Source organism: Marmota monax, unplaced genomic scaffold, assembly GCF_021218885.2.
Source record: "Marmota monax isolate L192 unplaced genomic scaffold, Marmota_monax_Labrador192_F-V1.1 WCK01_AAM20220418_F8-fsc00035, whole genome shotgun sequence".
NCBI lineage: Eukaryota > Metazoa > Chordata > Mammalia > Rodentia > Sciuridae > Marmota > Marmota monax.
The window spans coordinates 8,361,896-8,381,199 of record NW_026691961.1 but is presented as its reverse complement, the minus strand read 5'-3'; the positions used below and the strand labels follow the sequence as shown (position 1 = coordinate 8,381,199).

Below are 19,304 nucleotides of genomic sequence, written 5' to 3'. Positions count from 1 at the left end.
AAGAAGCCAAAGGGGACCATAGCAGGCCCTACCTAAGTCCTGGGCAGCAGCCATGTGCTGTCGTCAGGGTCTCTGTGCCTCCCATAGCCTGGCTGACCCCAAGTCCCACAGGCTAGAGATGGAGGTCCAAACAGGATGCCAAGGCCCAAGTACAGGCCCACATTCCTGTCCTGCCTACGGTCAGTTTCCCCTGGGAGGTGCCCTGGGGCCAGCTCTATCTGCACTCACACAATGGCCTGCCTGCAGAAATCCCTCCTGGCACGGCCAGTCCTGGACACACCAGAGTCCAGGAGCCCTGTCATGGTCTGAACTGAGAGCTCTCCCCTGCACACCTGGGAACCTATAAAGCTTGTTGTCCCCTCTCCGAGACCCACTCCAGGCAGCAGGGGAACAGCTCAAAATTCTAGGTCTCAGGGCCCAGAAGAGTGTGGAGAGACATGGGGACACAGGGCATCCACCTTGGCTTGAGTGACATCACTGGCTGCTGAGGTCTGATTCTGGGGGCTGGAGGCCGTTGGGGGCCCTGCTGGGCAGGGTGAAAGATCAAGAACAGGGCCCTGAAGAGGAGGGGAGTCTTTGCCTAAGAGGCTTTAAAGCCCAAGGGGATGGGTCAGGGCAGGAAAGGACAATCAGAGGGCCACAGTTTGTGGAAATGCTTTAATTTGAAGATTCTTGGATACAGTGGTTAGTCTGTTGCCCACGATTCCTTACTAGCATGGGCCTCATGCTGGGAACACCCTCCTCCCTCAGGTGAACACAGTTATCACATTGCATGTTCTCATGTTACGCGTCACATCTTTGTTAAGCCAAGGACCGTGGTACAGAAGGAACATTTCATAGCCGAAGTCACTACAATTTGCCAGAAACATCAGTTACTTTAGAATACTATAAAATATATTGAATTTCCATATATTAACCATATACATGTGTAACTATAACTAAATGTAGTCAGTTGTTACAAAATGACATTCCAGGAGCAGGCTACAAATGAGGGAGCGGAATTCCCCTGGCAAGGCCCTCTGTCTCATTAACTGCCAACCTGAGGATTCCAATTCCAGGGCCCACTCCTTTCACCTGTTCCTTAGGTTCTGGGGGTCCCCCAATGCACTGGCCCTGCCCTCTTCGTGGATGCACTTGGTCTTCCAGGTGGGAGAGCGGAGTGGCTGCAGGCCTCAGCCAGATCTCAGAGCAGGACAATGGGCCATTTCTGCCTGCTGCATCTCCCTGTCCTTAGGGGCTTGCCTGCCTAGCCCTGCCAGGCAGCTCAAGGTTATGGTTGGGGAGCAGCTCCTCCTCACCACCGGTGGCTCCAGTTCCTGTAGGATCAGTGGACAGTCGTGTCTCAGGGCTTCCTGTGACAAGACACACCCAGGCCAAGGGCCCTTCAGGCTGCCAGGCTAGACGCAAGCTGGGGCACAGGAGGGCCATGGCTTGAGGCTGCCTCCTGGGGGGCCACAGCAGTCACAATCAGTTGGGGAGGGCAGATGCTGATCGCAGCTGGACTGAGCCACTGTGTCCTCCTTGGCGGCTGCAGCTGCACAGGTACCAGCTTTGGGTGGGAACACTTTACAAGGGTCTGGACACGACTCCGACTTCACCAGGTCTGCACTCCAGGGCCCAAAGATCCAGGGACAGGAGGATGGAACCTTGGACAGACCCCACATAGTCCTATCCAAACAACAGGACAAGATAGTGCCAGGGACCTGGTGCACCCACAGCAGGGGCCTGAGCAAGGGCACAGCCACTGGCTGGGGAGGCTGGGCACACCAGGTGCCCTCTCCCTGTAATGATGATAGTGCAACAGAGCCTTTATATAAACAGTTTATTTACTCTAAACAGCAACACAGACAAACGCCATATAAACACAAAGGAAGAGGTGCGGGTCGAGACGCTGCTGACTTTGGATCGGAGGCGCATTAGCAACAGCCAGGTTCTGAGAGAAGGGTGTGGGAGGGAAGGACAGGGACTTCCACACAGCCCGCTGGAGGCCGGGACAGCTCTGAACGGTGAAGCATGCCTGCATCCGAGCAAAGGAACTAGCTCCTAGGGGCTTACCCAAGTATAAAAGTTTATAATTTTACAGCAGTTGAAATACTGACATCAATATTAAAATAAAAGCAAGTTTTACATAACAATCAAAAATACAAAAGACTGAAGGAAGAGACCCTGTATGAAAAACTGGGGCAATTCAGCGAATTGAGAACTGTATGCCAGTGGCGGAAATGGAAGATGGCGCCCGCCCAACCCTCCCAGGCGACCGGTAACTGCACGAGCGACTTGAGATTTGCAAAAGGTGTAAACAAGTTCTTGCCAAACCAATCCCTTCCTTTTGCGGTGCCACAGGGTCGCTGTCTATGAGGGTGCAAACTTCTTGGCTTGTGCTCGAACCCTTTTCTCATATTCCACTCTGTTTTGGCTGAGGAGGTCAAAAGAGAAGAGATAAGTTAGAAGGCAACAGTGTGGCCCACCTCCCAGGCTGGAGGGCCACTCAGGCTGCCTGGAGAAGCCAGCACTCACCAAGCCACTGCAGGGGCAGCAGTGGGGTGCAGCCTTGTGGCAGAAGGCGGGAAGGCTGCAGAGGCAGGGGAGCTGGGTGGGGAACCCACACTAGCTCCTGGATGGAGAGTGGGAGCAGGGAAGAAGGCCATCAAAAAGGGAGAAGCAGCAACCTCCATGTGGAGACTCCACAGCCAACTGGACCTCCATGCAGTAGGCAGAGAGGCCCCACAGGCAATGAGGGCTGAAGGACGGGGGGGGGGGGCAGGTGGCCTGCAACATAGTAATCTGTACCAAATTCAGTTTTCTCTTCCTTTTCTGAAGAGTGCAGTAGTTGTTCACAAGTGCAACCCCATTACTGACCAGCATGGGCAGCCTGGTGGTCCCCCACATTGATGCTGAGCTTACTATGTACACCAGATGAGCACACTGCATATAGCCTTGAACTCCAGGCCCAAGTGATCCTCCCACCTCGGCCTCCCAAGCAGCAGGGATTATAGTTCCACTGTACCTTAATCAGATGTTTGCAATTATTAGATAGCATTAAAAATTGTGGTCAAGAGACTGCTAAGCACTAGTTTTTGCTCCTCATTTCTAAAACCAGACACAAGCTTCTGGTGGGCTTTCCATGTAGCTCTCGGCTCAGACAAAGGTGCAGGAGGCAGCATTGTGCAGAGTGCTGGAGCAGCCCAGGACACGGGCCAGCCTGCATGACCCACTTGGGCAAAACTGGCTGGCCAGGCAGGCAACCCCACATCAGGAAGTAGTGTGACCCTGGTGACATTTGTGAAGCTAGACTCCTAGGAACAGGGATCTTAGCAACCTCATAACACTGGGGGCTGATCTGAGACCCCATGCCACGCCAGCTGTGTCTGAGTGAGTGAGCTTCCAGGGTGCTCCCCAAGAAACAGGTCTGGAGCTCTTCCCAGCCCTGCTCTCGGCCTGAGCCAGGCCCCAGCCTGCACGCAGCTCAGGCCCAAGGCTTTGCAGACATCCCCAGGGTTGATGACAGGCTCTGGCGGCAGGGCCAACCAGAAAGGCCCAATGCCCAGCACCAGAGCAAGCAAGGGCAGAAAATGACGATGTGCATGCCAGTCCTGGGTGTGGGATGGGGAACAGTTCAATAGGAAGGTGATGGGCCCAGGGCAGCAGCCCAGCAGCGCAGGACCCACCAGGCGCCCTCACCTGCTCTGCTGTTCACCAAGCGAGGCTGGGTGATGGATGAGGCCCCTGCCCAGCAAGCCAGCCTGCTGGAACCTGGGAAGGGACCTGAAACTTTCAGGACATTTCGCCAAAGGTGCTTTTGGGGTAGACGGTGTCACAGAGACCTTGCTCAGGTGAGAGAAAGTACACACAGCAAGCCAGCAGCACGAGCCCCAGGGACACAGGACATGGGGCCACACAGCACAGCCGCAGGCCTCCACGGAGGGGACACACAGCGCACCCACAACAGGCACGCACCCTCCACCAGCAAGAGGCCAGCCACAGCCAGACAGCTGGGCTTGTTGACAGTGGCAGCACAAACGGACGGAGGCCATCCCAGAGGCTCCAGGGCACTGCCTGGAGGCCACCAGGGAGGGAGACACATAGCACCTGGCCATACACCCAGGGAGAAGCACATTTCTCAAGAACCAGCACCTTCCCCTCCTGACCAGCTCCAATTCAGGAAATGCCCTTGGAAGGAACAGACTACTAGTGATAGGGGTTAGAGCCCCTCTGGGTCCCAGGCAAGAGGGACACAGGGGGATGCTGCTCTCAGAAAGCCCTCCACTCCATTCCTCTTGGTGAGGGTGCCCATGCTAGACCAGCTGGGGGTCTGAGAGCTGTAGACAGAGCTGTCAGGGGCCAGGGGGCCCTAGACACCAGAAACGTGACCCTGCTGAGGGCAAAGGTCTTTCTGGCTGGCGGACCCAATCACACCAGGCCCTGATCCCTCAGCAGACAAGGCAGGACCCAGGGACCCCATCATGACAGCACCACAGGAAAACGTGGTGGAGGCCAGGACTGTGCGAGGCTGTCACTGAGCAGCTCCCCTGCGCTGGGACACAATCCCCAGAGGAGCCACAACAGTGATGGGGTGTGCTGTGCTAGGAGACACTGTCTCACAGGCCCACAGGAACTCATGCCACCCCACTCTAGCGCCTGCCTCCAGGCCGAGCAGTGCCTGGCCCCACCAGCCCTGGCTGTTGTGCTCCCTCCCGATGGCCCCTGCACATGCAGCTCAGTCATCAACAGGGCTGGCAACGGACACATGCCACACCCTGCACGTAGCCCTAGCCACCCCGAGTGGCCATCCCATCCTCCCCTCTGTGGCACCACCCTGGCTGCCGGCAGCACCCGGCTCTCCTTCCGACAGACGGCCTGGACTTGCACTTCAGGGAAGGCCTGCAGGTAGCAGGCCAGTTACTACTAACCAGTAAATCGTGTAGGCCTCTGCTTGAGCGGGGTCTTGGATATTTGGTTCATTTAGAAGTTCCTGTATTCCTAATAAGATCTGTGCGAGACAAAAACAAGAGGGCACAGTGCGTTCAGTGGCTAGACAGGTGGTCTCTGCCAGGATGAGCCCAACAGGCCCGGCCAGCCCACATACCTGCTTGATCGTGATAGCTGGCCTCCAGTCCTTGTCCTCCTCCAGAATGGACAGACACACAGTACCAGAAGGGTACACATTTGGGTGAAACAGCGGTGGCTCAAATTTACCTGGATGAGGGGAAAAGAAGGAAATCACTGTTGAGAGGCAACTCTTAGCTTCCCCACCGCCCTCCTCCCCGGTGCTGGGCCCTTCAGGGAGAGAAGCAAGGCCAGGAGAGGACGGGAGTGCAGCACACATTTCCTTCTCAGAAACAGGGCCTGAAGAATGTGACATGTCTCCCAGGGCAGGAACTCCAGGGACAGCAGACAGCCAGGAGCGGGCCAGGCCAGCTCAGCCCAGGGCCCCCTCCAGAGAGGACTTGGGAAGGTGTGGAGTAAAGAGGCACAGTAGCAGGCGAGGGCGGACAGCTGGAGCTCTCCCCATTTTCTTCAACCCCACCCCCACCACCCCCAAAATAGGGAAGAGGAAAGTCTGCTGGTTGTGGTGCTCCAGGGCGTCTCATCTTTCCTCTGGGCAACCTGCATTTTATGATTTGACCATACCCAGAGTGCAAGTGCAGCCTGGTCAGTCGCTGGAGAGGAGCAACCGACCAGCACCCAGGAACTCAGCGGGTACCCTCCCAATGCTGCTCTCCAGCCAGGCCGCTCCTGCCTGCAGGTGGCTTCCTGGGCCTTCTGCCTTCGGCCACAGTGCACGTGAGCAGGTGGGGCCGTGGAGGCGGTAGGCTGCAGAGAAGGAGGTTTGTGCTGCTCCACTGAGTAAGGCTGCTGTGCTGGACGTGAACTCTGGTGTGCGCAGGCACAGGGCCAGGGCAGCACCAACAGGAGTTGCCAATACCAGGCCTCTGGGTGCCCCTTCGCCTCTCCCCTGAGCTGCAGAGGCAGAGCCCCTTTCTTGGGTCGCCATTCGCTGGCTGCTCCTGAGTTCTTGTTCTACCTCCCACTGCCTGGCAGGACCTCCTCACACACTCTGGACACAGACCTTCCTCACCCCTATAATGTACCTTATTGCAAACTAAATGCCTAATTTTAATTTAATCTGATTTACCAACCTTGTTACTTCTATCAACAACTTGCATGGAGAAAGAATGCACACCACGAATACCAGCCCCCTGCCCTGGTTGGCTTCCCTCCAAACTCAGCAATTGTCCTCCTGACTTTTAACTCACAAGGAGCAGGGCCTGTTGTTGAATCCTAGGAGAGGATATAGCCCTGTGTGCAAGGTTAATAGCCCCTCCATGCCGCTACCAATGCACACCTGGCCCATCTCCAGCTCTGGTTATTACAGATGGGGCGGCCTGGGTCTCCTGAGGCCTCCCTCTGTGAACACACACGCTCCTGGGTATCCTCCAACATGGAGCTATCCAGGTTTAGCTCCAATGGTCGTGGCAGACAGACTTCCAAAGAGAAGCTCTCAAACAAGCATGTGAGGTATCTTACTGCCCAGCACCTTGCCGCATCTGCCCTTCTCTGTAAGACAGCAACATCCAACCAAGATGCCGACTCTCCCCTCCGGTGATGAGCAGCTGGATTTCCCTGTGTGGACTGGCCAACTAGACAGCTCTGGACAGCTCTTCTGTGAAGGGCCTGCTCCACCTCGTGGTGGTTTGCCTTCTTTGTGACCTGTAGAGTTCTCTTTTCTTTCTCACAGGACCCTGCAGCAATGGGGATGGAACCCAGGGCCTCAACCATGCTAGGCAAGCTCTACCAAGCTGCCCCGTCCCATCTTCTCTGGGGTTTGCTCCTCTCCCTGTATCTCCTGATGAAGAGTCTTCAGGCCAGTCCAGCTGGCTGATCCCCAAGGGCCAGTGTTCTGTGCTTTCCTGGGTGCTCTTGCTGATCCCTGATCAGAAGACAGCCTCTGTGCCTCCTTGCCTCCCCTTCTGCTGGTGCTGTGAAGCAGGCAGGGTCATCCACAAAGAAGGAGACAGCTCTCTTATCCATTGGTCATCCCTGAGGCCAGACTCACTACACCTAAAACACACTACACGGCCTTTCTGGTCCACCCACTCTTCTGTGGGTCTGCCTGCCTGTCCTCACACCTGTCCCAATGTAGACTTCCATGCCCTGAGGCAAGTCTCAGTATCTGATGAATGGCAACTGGCCCATCCATTGACAGGTCTGGGCACCCTCTGCCCTGAGAGCCTCAACCTGGGTCTCATGACATCCCCAGGACTGCATGGGCCCTGACCATTCCTGCCCTCTGCATTTCCATATGCACTTTGAGCCTGCTGGACTCTGAGGACTGCATGACATGTGCAGAGCAGCCAGGGATGCGGTTGCATTCCCAGAGCTGAGCCCTCTGGGCCACACAGCAGAGCCTGCTGACTGTCTAGCTGTCCTTTGCTTCTTCCAGAAAGGCCTTGGTTTCCAGCTAGAGACCTCACCACACCTGGTGGGATTCACTTCAAGGCATCAGATGCTATTGCAGATGGCTTAGTTTTACACGTTCATGAGCTGCAATTCTATGGAAATAGGTTTCAGCAGGTTAATTGTTTGGCAGCAACCCTCCCAAGCAGCTGGTGACCTGGACGCTTCTTCCCAGGTCTCCTAGGGGGCTTTTCCCACTTTGATGCATTTGCTTGGATTTTGCAGCAGGGTATCAAACGAAATGGCTATGTCTGTCTCATTTTGGGGTATTTTCCCCTCTTAATTAAAAGAAATCATTACAAAGTAACTGTGCCCAACAAAAGGAATCCAAATGGCTGAAGACAACCTAAAACAAAGTTAAGTCTCCACTTTGTGTTCTGTCAATAGTTAATTTTGAAGCTTTCCTGTGGGGCTATGAGAACGTAGAAGACTTCTCTCAGCAAAGTTCACACCCAGAGCTTCCCCTCTGGGCCAGCGCTCTTCCCAGCACCCACTGGCCATGCTATATGTGGGTATCTAGCCACAGGAGCAGGACTGATGACCCCTCCCCGCCCAGGTCTTGCCTAACTGCATCCAGATAATTTTCCAGTGGCCACCATTTTAAACTCAGCTCAGGCTTCTCTGAGCAGCAGTTTGAGTGCTCTGTCACCCAGGCTGCAGACAGCCACAGGAACCCTAACAGACAACAGCTGGGTGGCAGCAGACTGGGTTAGGGTGCAATTCTGAGCCCTAATCTTGTTGTATGCCTGTCCCCACCAGGGCTGGAGTGCCTGTGGGCACAAAGTGAAGTTCCTCAAAGCTGACAGCCATGGAGGGTGCAGGCAGTCCGGGCCTGGGAGCTTCCCCACTGATCAGCTGGGATCAGAGACTAAGCTGATCATATGCACTTTCCACCCCAGGACTGGACAGACTCAAATCAACAACCTGCACAGGAGACTTAGGCTGACTCGACCAGAGCTGCTTTGATCTCCCACACTGCACCACAGCACTGGGGCGGGGTGGCAGCCACCATGGCTCGGGCAGCCCAAGACTCTGAAGACGACCACAGGTCTCTGTAGGAACTCACATTTCGGTGGCGAGGATGGATAATCATCTTTGAAGAGCATCCGCAGCTTGAACAAGCCTCCTTCCCACGGAGTCTGTTGGGAAGTAATCGTGATTAGGTGTGCCGCTTGTGTGCAGCAGGCAGACCCAGGAGGGCTGGTTTCCTCATCTCACCAGCTCCCGGGGGCCAGAGACCCAACACCCTCAGTGGCATTGTGGAGACTTGCTCTGAACCCGTGGGAGAGCTGGAAAGGAGCAAGGGCAGCAGCTGGGCTCTACAGAAGGCAGGGGCCCTCAGAGAAGTCAGGATCCACAGCTCATGGGCTGCTCCAGGGCATCAAAGAGCTCAGGTACTGCAGGACATGTGCAGAGCAGCTGGGGGCATGGCTGTATTCCCAGTGCTGAGCCCTGAGAATCTGGGCCCAGCAGCTTGCATCCCCAACCTCAGATTCTTCAAGCCAGCTGCCTTACATCTGGCCTGGACAGGGACTAGTAGTGCTGACCCACAGCCAGAAACCCCGCCCAACCTGGAATCATGGGGAGCACCAGGGTATACCTCCTACCCCAACGCAACGGGCAAGGGACATTCTCAACAAAGGCTGGGGATTCCACCTGTACCACTCAAGAGAGCCACACACAAATGGACCAAACACATCTCTGTTCAGGAAAACAAAGTCCTACTAGAGATGGCTTTGCTCAACTCAAGGGGACGAAATCTGGGTGGTAAGCACCCCCAACCCCCGGCACAGTCCAAGTACCTCAGGGGTTCACAAGTGCTGTGTGTGTGGATGGCCATTAGAGTCATGGGAGGCCCTCACACCCAGATCTCCATCTGACACACAATGAGGACAGACAACGAGCTCAGGGACACCCAGGTGAGCCGAGGCCACCACCCAAGTTCTGCATGCGAGGGAACACTCCAGGAGTGCATGCATGAGATGGGCTCATCCTGCCCTTGGGGTCCCATGTACCTCACCACATCCTGAGGGATGGGCCAGAGCCCAGTGCTCAGCCAGCTCCCAGAAGCTCCTCACCATGGGCCCTGGCCTGGCCCCCGGGCCTGCCCTCCAACATGATGCCCTAGGAGGTTCTTTGTGCTCCCCACAACCCAATGGGTCTGACCATTCCCCACAGCTATGCCCACTCCAAACCTAGCCAGTGGCTACTTCCTTCTGATCTCATGTCCCCTCTCTGGACTGAGGACAGGCCAGAGCTGTGGATATGACTGGCAGGCCCACAATGCTGAGGGCTGTGGGCCGTCACAGAGGGTGAACACCTAAACCTGAGTCCCTTCTGGTAGTTCTTCTCCTGCTAAAAACCAGGACCAAGTCCTCAAGCAGCTCTTACCCCCTTCTTTCCTGGGATAGCACATTCCCAGTTCATCAGGTTCATCGTGCCGTCTGGGTTCTTAGTTGGGACAGCCACAAAGCCCTGAGAGAAAACAGCCACAGAACCAGGTCAGCACCAAAGACCAACTGCAAAACCCCACCCAGTGGCCACAAGCAGGCCACAAGACCACATGCAGGGACCTCAGGGCAATGAGGACCGTGCCCTGGGCAGCAGAGAAACAGAGTCCTTACAAAAGGATGGTCCTTCCTCCAAGCTTTTCTCTCCTGGGCGAGTCTGCTGAGGGCGATCCCCGACATGTTCAAAGTCCCTGCAATAGATGAGACACACCATAGTGTTAGCAAAAGCAAACCTCAGGTCCTCTGCACCTCCCAGCACACCGGCCAGAGTCGGCAAGCCATGTCCAAGGAACAACTGACCAAGGCTCTGATCCAGTCCAGCAGGATGTCTCCTCTGCAAGCTACCCCCAATGTATTCAGCATCACACTCTCCACATTCACCAAGACACTACTAGGTGGGCAAGTGGGGCAATATTGCTGTGCCCCTTCCCCAGGGCACTGTTGGAAAGAGACGGAGGTCTAAGGCCATAGCTGTGCTCTGCCCACAGGACACACACTCCCCAGCAGACACAGAGCACACCTGTCCTGCCTTCTGTCCCCCATTCCACTTTGGGACTCCCAGGAAAACGGTAGGGTTGGCAGGGATACCCACAGCATCACCTGAAGACTCATGGTACAGAGATGGGGCCCTCTCCTCATGATGCACTAGATGTGGGGGGCTGCTGGGACCCCAGCTTAGCTCAGACCTGGCCAAGAGGACAAGCCATTTCAGCATGCCAGTCTACCTGCCCTCCTGCAGCCTTGCCTGCCAAAAGTGTGCTGACTACCTGTCTGGAAGTCTGCCCCAGGACCCTGTGCAACAGATGGTCCCAAGGGAGGGCTTGCCTGCACTGCTCAGCGTCTGTCCTGCAGCACACCAGGACACACAGGGCCTCCAAGGCCCTGACCCCACCTGGCTGCCACCTGCTTCCTCTACCACACAAGTCAGGACTCAGTTACTGCCAAGCTTGCCAGAACACTGGAACCTAAGGTCTTCAAAGCCATTGGGAGCCCAACACTCCAAACACATACCAAAGCATTAAGCGATGCTCTCACAAGACCAGAGCATTTCCCTGAAGTGGCCCACACTGAGGGTCATGGGGTGGGGTGGGGTGGAGAGCAGCCTCCCCTGTCCTAGAGAGAAAAGGCCCACACTGAGATGAACCTTGGCCCTTAGCAACCCACGCATGGGATTGTGCTGGGCTGAAAACACCCATCTCCCTCTAGGCCAACCCCAAAGTCCCCTTGTGGCTGGGCCAGGCTTCAACATAGCTGTGAAGCACTGAGAAAGGACATACAGACCCCTGCCCAAGGCACAGTCTCAACTCAAACCAGCCTGATTTGTGGTAGGAGCTTCCCACTGCAGCCTCTGGCTGGCCCCCACCTTCCACTCTCCTCCTCTGGCTCCTCTGATGCCCTCAACTCAGGCCACCCACTTTGCCCACAAGGCCACAAATATCTTAGCAATCAAACCCTTTGCCCAGCACAACCCCAGGCAGCCTCCCACCTCCCCAAATAACTCACACTGCCACAAACCCCACTGGCTGGTCCAGCAACATAACCAGGAGTCCCTCACTACCCTTGGAGCACAGCTGTTCTTAATGTGGCCCCACAAGCAGTACCACCTGGAAAGCAAGCCCACTGAGCTCTGGGTGGAGTTCTGCATTGGGGTCTTAGGTGGCATTGGGAGAGGGCTGATGAAGATTTTAAACCCAAGGGTATTTCACCACTGAGCCACATCCACATCCCTTTTTAAAAATTTTACTTTAAGACAAGGTTTCCCTAAGTTGCCTAAGCTGGCCTTGAACTTAGAATCCTCCTGCGTCAGCCTCCAGAGTTGCTGGGATCACAGGTGTGGATCACTGAGCCCAGTTCTTAGATGACTTCTGACACTCTAACCATATAGGCAGAGAAGGGGGGTTGGGAGCCACCAAAGGCCACCAGGTGGCCTTCAGCATCACTCCAAGAGCCCAGGGTTCAGGAAGCTGGTTAGGGTCACCACAAACTACCAACAAGGCACAGGCATTTTTTAGTGGTCATGTGCACTTGGGTCTCATAAGAAAGAAAGGTAGGCCGCTAGGGCAAGAGGAGGCCACAGTGGCCATTGGCTCCAACACCTGAGCCCAGAGCACATAGTTGAAGGCTCCTACCTTTCCTGGCCTCAAGATTAAATCCAAAATAGGCACACCAGGCTCAGACCCAAATCAGAACTGTCCTTCACCACCACAGAGTGCTGGTGTGCCCACTCCTCCCTCCCGAGCAGGACAATACCGTCTATGAACAACCATGGCTGCTAGGCCTCTGCCATAAAGGCCCCCCACCCCCTCAATGGAACATTTCCCCCTTCAGGACACTCAGGATTGGGGTGGCAGTGGCATTCTTGTAAGCAAAGGGGAGACAGACACAGATGAGGAAGTATGAAGATGGAGAGCACCTGTCAGAGAGCAGGTTGCTGCCTGCTCAGGAGGGCATGAGGGACAGAGGAGGAGCAGAGATGGTGGGAGCAAATCTAGGGTCTGACTGCTGCCAGGACTCCATCACAGGACACCTCTCTGGCTCCCAGGTCAGGACAAAGGTGCCCACAGAGGCACCTATCCCAGTACCCAACTGTGATAGTCGTTGGTGTGAAGACATTGAGGGATGCTCCAATGAGACTGGCTGTGCTTCTTCCCAAGGCCTGGCTGCCTCTTTAATGTCCTCTGCCCCAGAGCACCCTGACATCAGGGGGTGGGCCCACGGGAGTTACTGACCCAAATGAGGCTTGGTTCCCAAGACAGGGAGTTCCATTCCTGCTGGCCTCCTGGTGTCCAGGAGAAAGCACCCAATCTGTCACAGAGCAAATCTGTTCATTCAAACTCCCACTTAAACTCAGACCTGTCTCCCCAAATTAACAGCATCACTTGATGAGCAGCAAATGTTATTAACTATATAGAGCAGGAAAGTTTTCTGAGACAAAGACAAAAATAACCCAGAACTATCAAAGACCAAGCAAGGCACAAAACCCATGCAGTGTGGGGAGATGAGAACTCTGCCCTCACCTCTCCTGGAGCTCTCACAGTGGACTGCGGGGAATGCAGAGATACTTACAGGCTGAGTAAGGTGCTTACCTCCCCCAGACTCCACCTGCCCGCGTGTAACATGGGCTCGTAGTACTATGACATGCACGGAGAAACCTCTGGCGGCGGCTCTCCATCCAGACGCACTTCTGCATGCACCATGCACTCTGCCCTCAGGCCCAGCCACATCAGATCTGTCCCAGGACCCAGGCTATTTCTGGAGCAAGGTTCCAAAACCCGAGAGGAGCCAGACACCCATCACTTCAAACCCCAGAAAGAGGACCTCTATGGAAGCAAATCGTAAATTTCGGCTCTATGCCAGTTTCCTGTTGGTTCGCTACAGCACCAATCCTCTAACGTACACAGGAATGACCAACAAAACCCTAAAGACAGGTTCGGCAATCCCCCAGAGGGAGGAACTAAGCTTTGGCTCCAAAGATACAAACCAAGGCAGCTGCTGTAACGCCAGGTGCGCGGGTCGACGCGGCCCACTGACCACGGCCTTACCAGAGTCCCGCTCACCCAACTACCAGTGTCCACCTCCGTCCAGCAGCCTCGCGGATACTAAGGGGGATGCCGGGAAACTACAGCTCGTCTGATGTCGGGACGTCGGGTCAGAGAACACCCCGTGGACCGCGACGCAAACCCGGGTGGCCCAGAACCGCGGGGCGGGCGGGAAGGAGGCCGTGGGCGGGGAGAGGCAGCGGCCCGTGACCCCGGCGGCGGCGGGAGGCCGCGACCTGGGGGAGGGAGGCCGCATCTGGAGGAAGATCGCGGACGAGGAGGCAGGGAGACGGCGTCGTGAGTTCGCGGACCGAGAGGCAGAGAGACCGCCGGGGGAAGGAGGTGGCGGAGAGGGAGGCCCCGGCGGGAGGGAGTTCGCCGACGGGGAGGCCGCGGCGGGCTCGGCACTCGGCGGCCGACCGGGGCGCGGGCCGGCGGCGGCGGCAGGGCCGGGCGGCGCTCACCTGGGCGGCCGCGGCCCGGCGCGTCGCGGCGGCAGAGGCGGCGGCGTTCCCTTTGTCTCGGGACTTCCCTCCGCGCCCGCCGCGCGCAGCCCCGAGCGCAGGACCCCGGCGGGCGGGGCGGGGCGGGGCGGGGCCTGAGCCGGGCTGCCCGCCGCGCGCCTGCCCCGCGCGCCATCGCCGCCGCCCCGCGCCCCGCACCGCCCATGTCGTCGCGCGTCTCTTGTCGCCCGCGCCCCGCCGCCGCGCTCCCGCCGTCCGGGGCCGCCCGGGGAGTCCGCGCAGGGGCCGCCTCTCTCGGCAGGCGGCGCCACGGACGCCCGTACCCTTAAAGGAGCCGCGTCCCCGGCGCGAGGGAGCGTCTGCAAACTCCCCTTCGGAGTGCGTGCGTCCACTCGAGGACACACCGGCGAGCCGTGGGGGGAGTTGAAGGCCGAGACCCCCAAGGGCTGCCCGGATGCCCGGCGGGCACCTCCCGGGGCACGGGCCTCGGAGGTCTCCTTGGGGTCAGGGCCCGGACCCGGGGGACAACGACCGCTGAGGCCTAAGTATCCCCCAAATCGTCGCAGGACGGTGACGATCCCCGGAGCTCAGCGCCCTGTGACATGCCTTGCAATTGGCCAGCTCGGGGCGATGGGCGGGGCATTCCGCGAATCCACCCAATGAGCTGAGCCCGTACAAAAGCCCGAACAAGCGCACACCGACGGGCGGAGACGTGTGAACGGTCCCTAACCCGCTGGCTGCCCCTGGTGGGGGAGGGGCGCGGCTCGGTGCCGTGGGTGGTGGGGCGCGTCCACAGGGACCCTTCCCGCCCCACGCCTCGAGTCCGCCCGAGTCTTCCGTGGCTCTGCTGACCAGCCGCTCACGTCCAGTGGGCGGCCGCCGCGTGCGGGACATCCCGGCCCCTGGGAGTCGGCTGGGCGCAGGACGCCAGTAGGGACAAGTGTCTGAGCCCCGCCAGGATCAGCTCGGCACCAGACTCCTGGGATGGCTGGGACGGAGATGTGCTCCCGGACAGCGGGAGCGGCCTGCCTCCGCTGCTTCCATTCATTCACTCCCGCCTCCTTCCTCCCCGCTGTCTTCCCTCTTAACTTACTCGCTCACTCTCTTCCTTTCTTCCGTCTCTCCTTGCTCTTCTCCTTCTCCTTTCTCTCTCCCCGTCCCTTCTCCCTCCCTCCTCGTGGTCTCCTTCCCTATCCCTCTCCTTCCTTCCCCAGAGTTCCCAGGGCATGGACCACGGGTCCCTTGTCCGCTGGTTCACCTCTGGCCCAGTGCTCGCTCTCATGAGCCATCTGTGCAGGGCTCCCCTGTGCTCCCAGCCATCCTGTAGATCTTGTGGGTCTCTGCCGGGCTGGGAGGAGAGTTGGGGCCAGAAGAGGGATTAAGTCTGTCTGCTCCCTGCCCTCCCCCACAAACGGAAGGCTTCCAAGTCTCTCCCAGACTGAGCTAGGTCCCTGGATGGGCCTGGCCTGGGGACTGTCCCTTCAGCAGGTTGACTGCAACACCCCATCCAGTCTCTGGGCCCTTGGGCCTCAGTGGACCTGCATTTCTTACATGCACCACATTTGAGCCTGTCCTGGGCTAGTGTCTGTGGGGCTTTCTGGAGGGAAAGTGAGGGTCCAGCACCAACTGTAGTCAAAGAGAGGGCAGGGTTGGTTTGGAGGGGTCATGAGGGATGTAGTTTGGGGAGGTAGACTGGACATGGTGAGTGATTGTGGAGGGCCTAGACCTGATCCTATGGTCCATGAGGAGCCATAGAATGTTATGGAGCAGGAGAAGCAAGTCAAGGCTCTGGTTCCTATTCTGTGTGTGGTAAGGGGATAGAAGAGATACTGGCCCTCAGCTCTGGTTACTGAGTTCCAGACAGCATAAAGAACTCTTTTCCTTATGGACAATGGTGTGAGGCCCAAAGACCCTCATGCTGCAAGGGATGTGGGGACTGGTGGGAGGGAGGAAGAGGTGTTGGGCTGGAGGAGGGCAGGGGGCCACCTTAGATATGGGGTCCTCAGCTCAGGAGCCTTTGGTGAGCACCTGTACCCTGCACACACATTCTCAAGAGGACAAGGGACTTGACTGGGGGAAACATCAGTGGGGTGTGTATGTGAGGAGTTTGTGCAGAATCAATGGGTGTAATGTCCTGGGGAGGGTTCTAGCTGCTGCACCTGCCCTTGGCCTAATCCCCTTGGGAGGGGCACAGTGAGTGTGGGCTGCCTGGAAGAGGGGCAGGACCCCCTCCCCTGGGTGTTTCTTCCCAGGCAGCTGGGACAGGGCTTTGCACCCACAGGGTTCTGAGCAGGGTCTGGCTTCAACAAAGAAGATCCACATGCAGGAGAGTGAATTTTTTTTTTAATGTTTATTTTTTGGTGTAGATGGACACAACACAATGCTTTTATTATTTTTTATGTGGTGCTGAGGATCAAACCCGGGTCCCGCCCTTGCTAGGTGAGCGCTCGACCACTGAGCCACAATCCCAGCCCCAGGAGAGTGAAATTGGACCCTTACCTTCCACCACACGGAAAAACCAGCTCAAAGTAGAAGAAGATGGGAAAGCCCAACTCAAGATTCACAGTGATTTCTTGGGTGTGGCACTGAAAGCCCAGGCAACAGGCAAAGCTAGATACATTGGATTTCAACAAAATGAAAAATGGGTGCATGAGAAACATGGTGCAGAGAGGATCCATTTGCAAACCTGTTGTCATCTGATAACACATTAATATCCAGAACATGCACAGAGCTGCAGCCCCACAAGAACAACATTGCCCCTCTCCACACCAGATCCAGATGCCCTCTGCCTCCTGCTCCCATGAGGGCTACACCCCTGTCTTGCAGCCCCACCTGGCCAGGCCAACTTTCAGAAGATATAACAGGTAGCTATGACCCTGGCCCTACGGTGCCTTCCCACCCTCCTAAACTCTCAGAGGGAAGCCTCTAACCCCAGTGGGCTGGGCCCTCTATCTCTGTCCTTGTAACATTCTAAGCAGGGAGGCTGGCCAGGCTGAAGGTGCAATATCCCCTTCCTTCCATGTAAAGACAAGTGACCTTCCCATTCATCTCAAGTATCACTGGGCCCAGAGAGCAGGTACAATGTTCAGAGTGCCCTCGGTTTGCCCAAGGACTCTGTGCCCTAAACCCCTCCCACCCCCAACCATGCTCATCACTGTTAAACTGCCAAATTGCCAGTGTTGCTAAAGAATGGTGAGGATCAGGCTGGGTGCTCAGAACCTGGCTGTGGTCCCGCCTTGGACTCTGTGTCCCCCACAGATGTCTCTAGTTCTGTTCAGTCTTGGCTAACAGAGAACTGAGAAGCTGGAGTGAGAAACAGCTGGCTGGCTGGGGCACGGCAGAGGAAAAGGGGTTACCTGCAAGAGTTGGGAGGTCCTCCACTCCCTTGCAGGAGGCCCTGGGCACTGATTTTGTCTGGCTCAGAGCTGTGCATCTTTGCATCCTCAGCTGACCAAGAGCATCCTGGTGTGACCCCCTGTCTGCTCCTACCTGGCTCGCCTTTCATTCATTTCCTGCCCAAGTACTGAGCTCAGGCCAAGCCCGGGTTTATGTTCTTTTAGGGTTGAGGACAGTTTGCTGCCCAGCGCTCCTTCAGGAGAATGGGAGAAGGCTGTGCATGTGTCCCTTCCCTGTACATCCACAGTCCTGTACCCTGCCAGGGCCTTGGCCCAGCCTCTTTCCTGCAGCCCTCAGATGACTCCCAGGTCCCTGCACTTCTGCCCACTCCTACCTCCTCGCATTTGCTTGTGTTGTCCCCTCCACCTGCATGCCCTCCCTTACTCAAATGACAGCCTGGTGGCTCTGTGACACCTCTCTCAGCCCCTGTACTTTGGTGGAAAGCAGACAGTGGGGCCTTTGGAGGATGGAGCTCACGAGGTCTGCAGGAGCCAGGGTCAGAGCTCGTTTGGGGCACACTGGGTTCTGGGTGCTGAGAGACACTGCTGACAGCATAGACCTGGGTGGGCTCGCAGTGCAGGTGCCCAGGTTTGAATGAAGGGACATCCAGGAACCAGTCCGTTTGGCTCTCAGACGGCACCCAGAGCCCAACAGAGGAGCCTGCAAAGGAGCAGACATACTCTCAAGGGGAAAGAAACCACGGAGATTTGTCAAAGGAACCGCTTGAGGCATTTTCCAGGACCGAATGACCAGTTGGGCAAGGGCTCCTGGGGAGGGCTAGCAAAGCAGTGCCTGATGACCATCCACGTGTCATGCTCAGAGGATGCTTTCAGCTCCGGCTCTCTGCCGCCCCTGGTGGCCTCATCCGGGCTAGGTGGGGCTGGAGTGGACGACGGGGCCGACAGGGCCTTGGGAGCTCAGCGCCGAGCCAGCGAGGACCCCTCCAAGGACACCGGGTGTCTGAGACCGGAGCCGCACCTGCAGAGTGGGCTGTGGTCGTGTTGGGACGCGGAGGACAGGCCGCGGGCACTGACCAGTGGCTAATATTTCCAGTGAACGGCCATGGACCTGCAGTCATTTCTCTTGATCACACGGGGGCGCTGTGCCACAGCTCTGGGGAGGGGCGGGGCCGGGGCGTGGCTGCAGGTCGCACCTATTCCCCTGATGCAGTGCAGGTAACTCTGGGCTCGCGATTTATAGGCGCTGTAGATTCCCTGCAAGGCCGACATTTTAAACTTAAGCTTCTTAGGTGGACTTAAGAGACTACAGAAATGGCTTATACTTTTGCACAGATAAATGCGTGTGTGCACACATGCTCGCTCAGTGCCGCCGTTGGGGGGTGCAGTCTGTCTGGATCATTTGTTAAACTTGGGAGGGACAGGTGGCTCAGCTCTCTGGGCCATGCTCTTCTCAGCTCCAGGAAAGCAGGGACATTAATGTACTCTCAGTTCCAGGAGCAGTAGCTGGCACGTGTTGGGTGGTCAGTAATGATTTGTAGAAGGAATGAACCAGCCAGTGTCTCACTGGACATTAACTGAAGATGGGTGGACTGAGTTGGTTGGATCAGACCAGAAGCTTGAAATGAAAATGGAAATGGAAATGGTAATGGTAATGGTGGGGCTGGGATTGTGGCTCAGCGGTAGAGCACTCGCCTAGCATGGGCGCGACCCGGGTTCGATTCTCAGCACCACATAAAAATAAAGGCATTGTGTTAAAAAAGAAAAGAAAATGGAAATGGGTTTATGGATATGGAAAGTGAATTTCCACCTTTGCACCACCCTTACAGACTCAGGCCATGGTTCCATCTGTACACTTGGGCTCCAGTATTGCAGTGTCTCTCTGTCCCACACAGGGGACAGGGGTGAGAGTAGCCCTGGAGAGGGAAGTGGGAGCTGGGCAGCCAGCTGGGCTGTAGAAGAAGGGGAGGGACCCCGGTG

At 56.9% G+C, this 19,304-nt stretch overlaps 1 protein-coding gene across 8 annotated transcripts; it reads right to left on the bottom strand.

Moving 5' to 3' along the window:
- Positions 1-643: 643 nt before the first annotated feature.
- On the bottom strand, positions 644-15,350 carry Ube2i (ubiquitin conjugating enzyme E2 I). 8 transcript variants are annotated; one of them, XM_046441808.2, is made up of 7 exons: positions 13,972-14,082; positions 10,083-10,159; positions 9,850-9,933; positions 8,525-8,597; positions 5,087-5,196; positions 4,911-4,990; positions 644-2,416 (listed from the first exon to the last, which is right to left on the bottom strand). In XM_046441808.2, the coding sequence occupies exons 2-7, from the start codon at positions 10,146-10,148 to the stop codon at positions 2,353-2,355; spliced, it is 477 nt and encodes a 158-aa protein (XP_046297764.1). In that variant the 5' UTR covers positions 10,149-10,159; positions 13,972-14,082; the 3' UTR covers positions 644-2,352. The 8 variants fall into 8 exon arrangements, with proteins under 8 accessions (XP_046297764.1, XP_058434646.1, XP_058434640.1 ...); XM_058578663.1 differs by lacking the exons at positions 644-2,416; positions 4,911-4,990; positions 5,087-5,196; positions 13,972-14,082 and adding exons at positions 5,203-6,743; positions 15,065-15,350; XM_058578657.1 differs by lacking the exons at positions 644-2,416; positions 4,911-4,990; positions 5,087-5,196; positions 13,972-14,082 and adding exons at positions 5,203-6,743; positions 14,295-14,565.
- Positions 15,351-19,304: the final 3,954 nt, after the last annotated feature.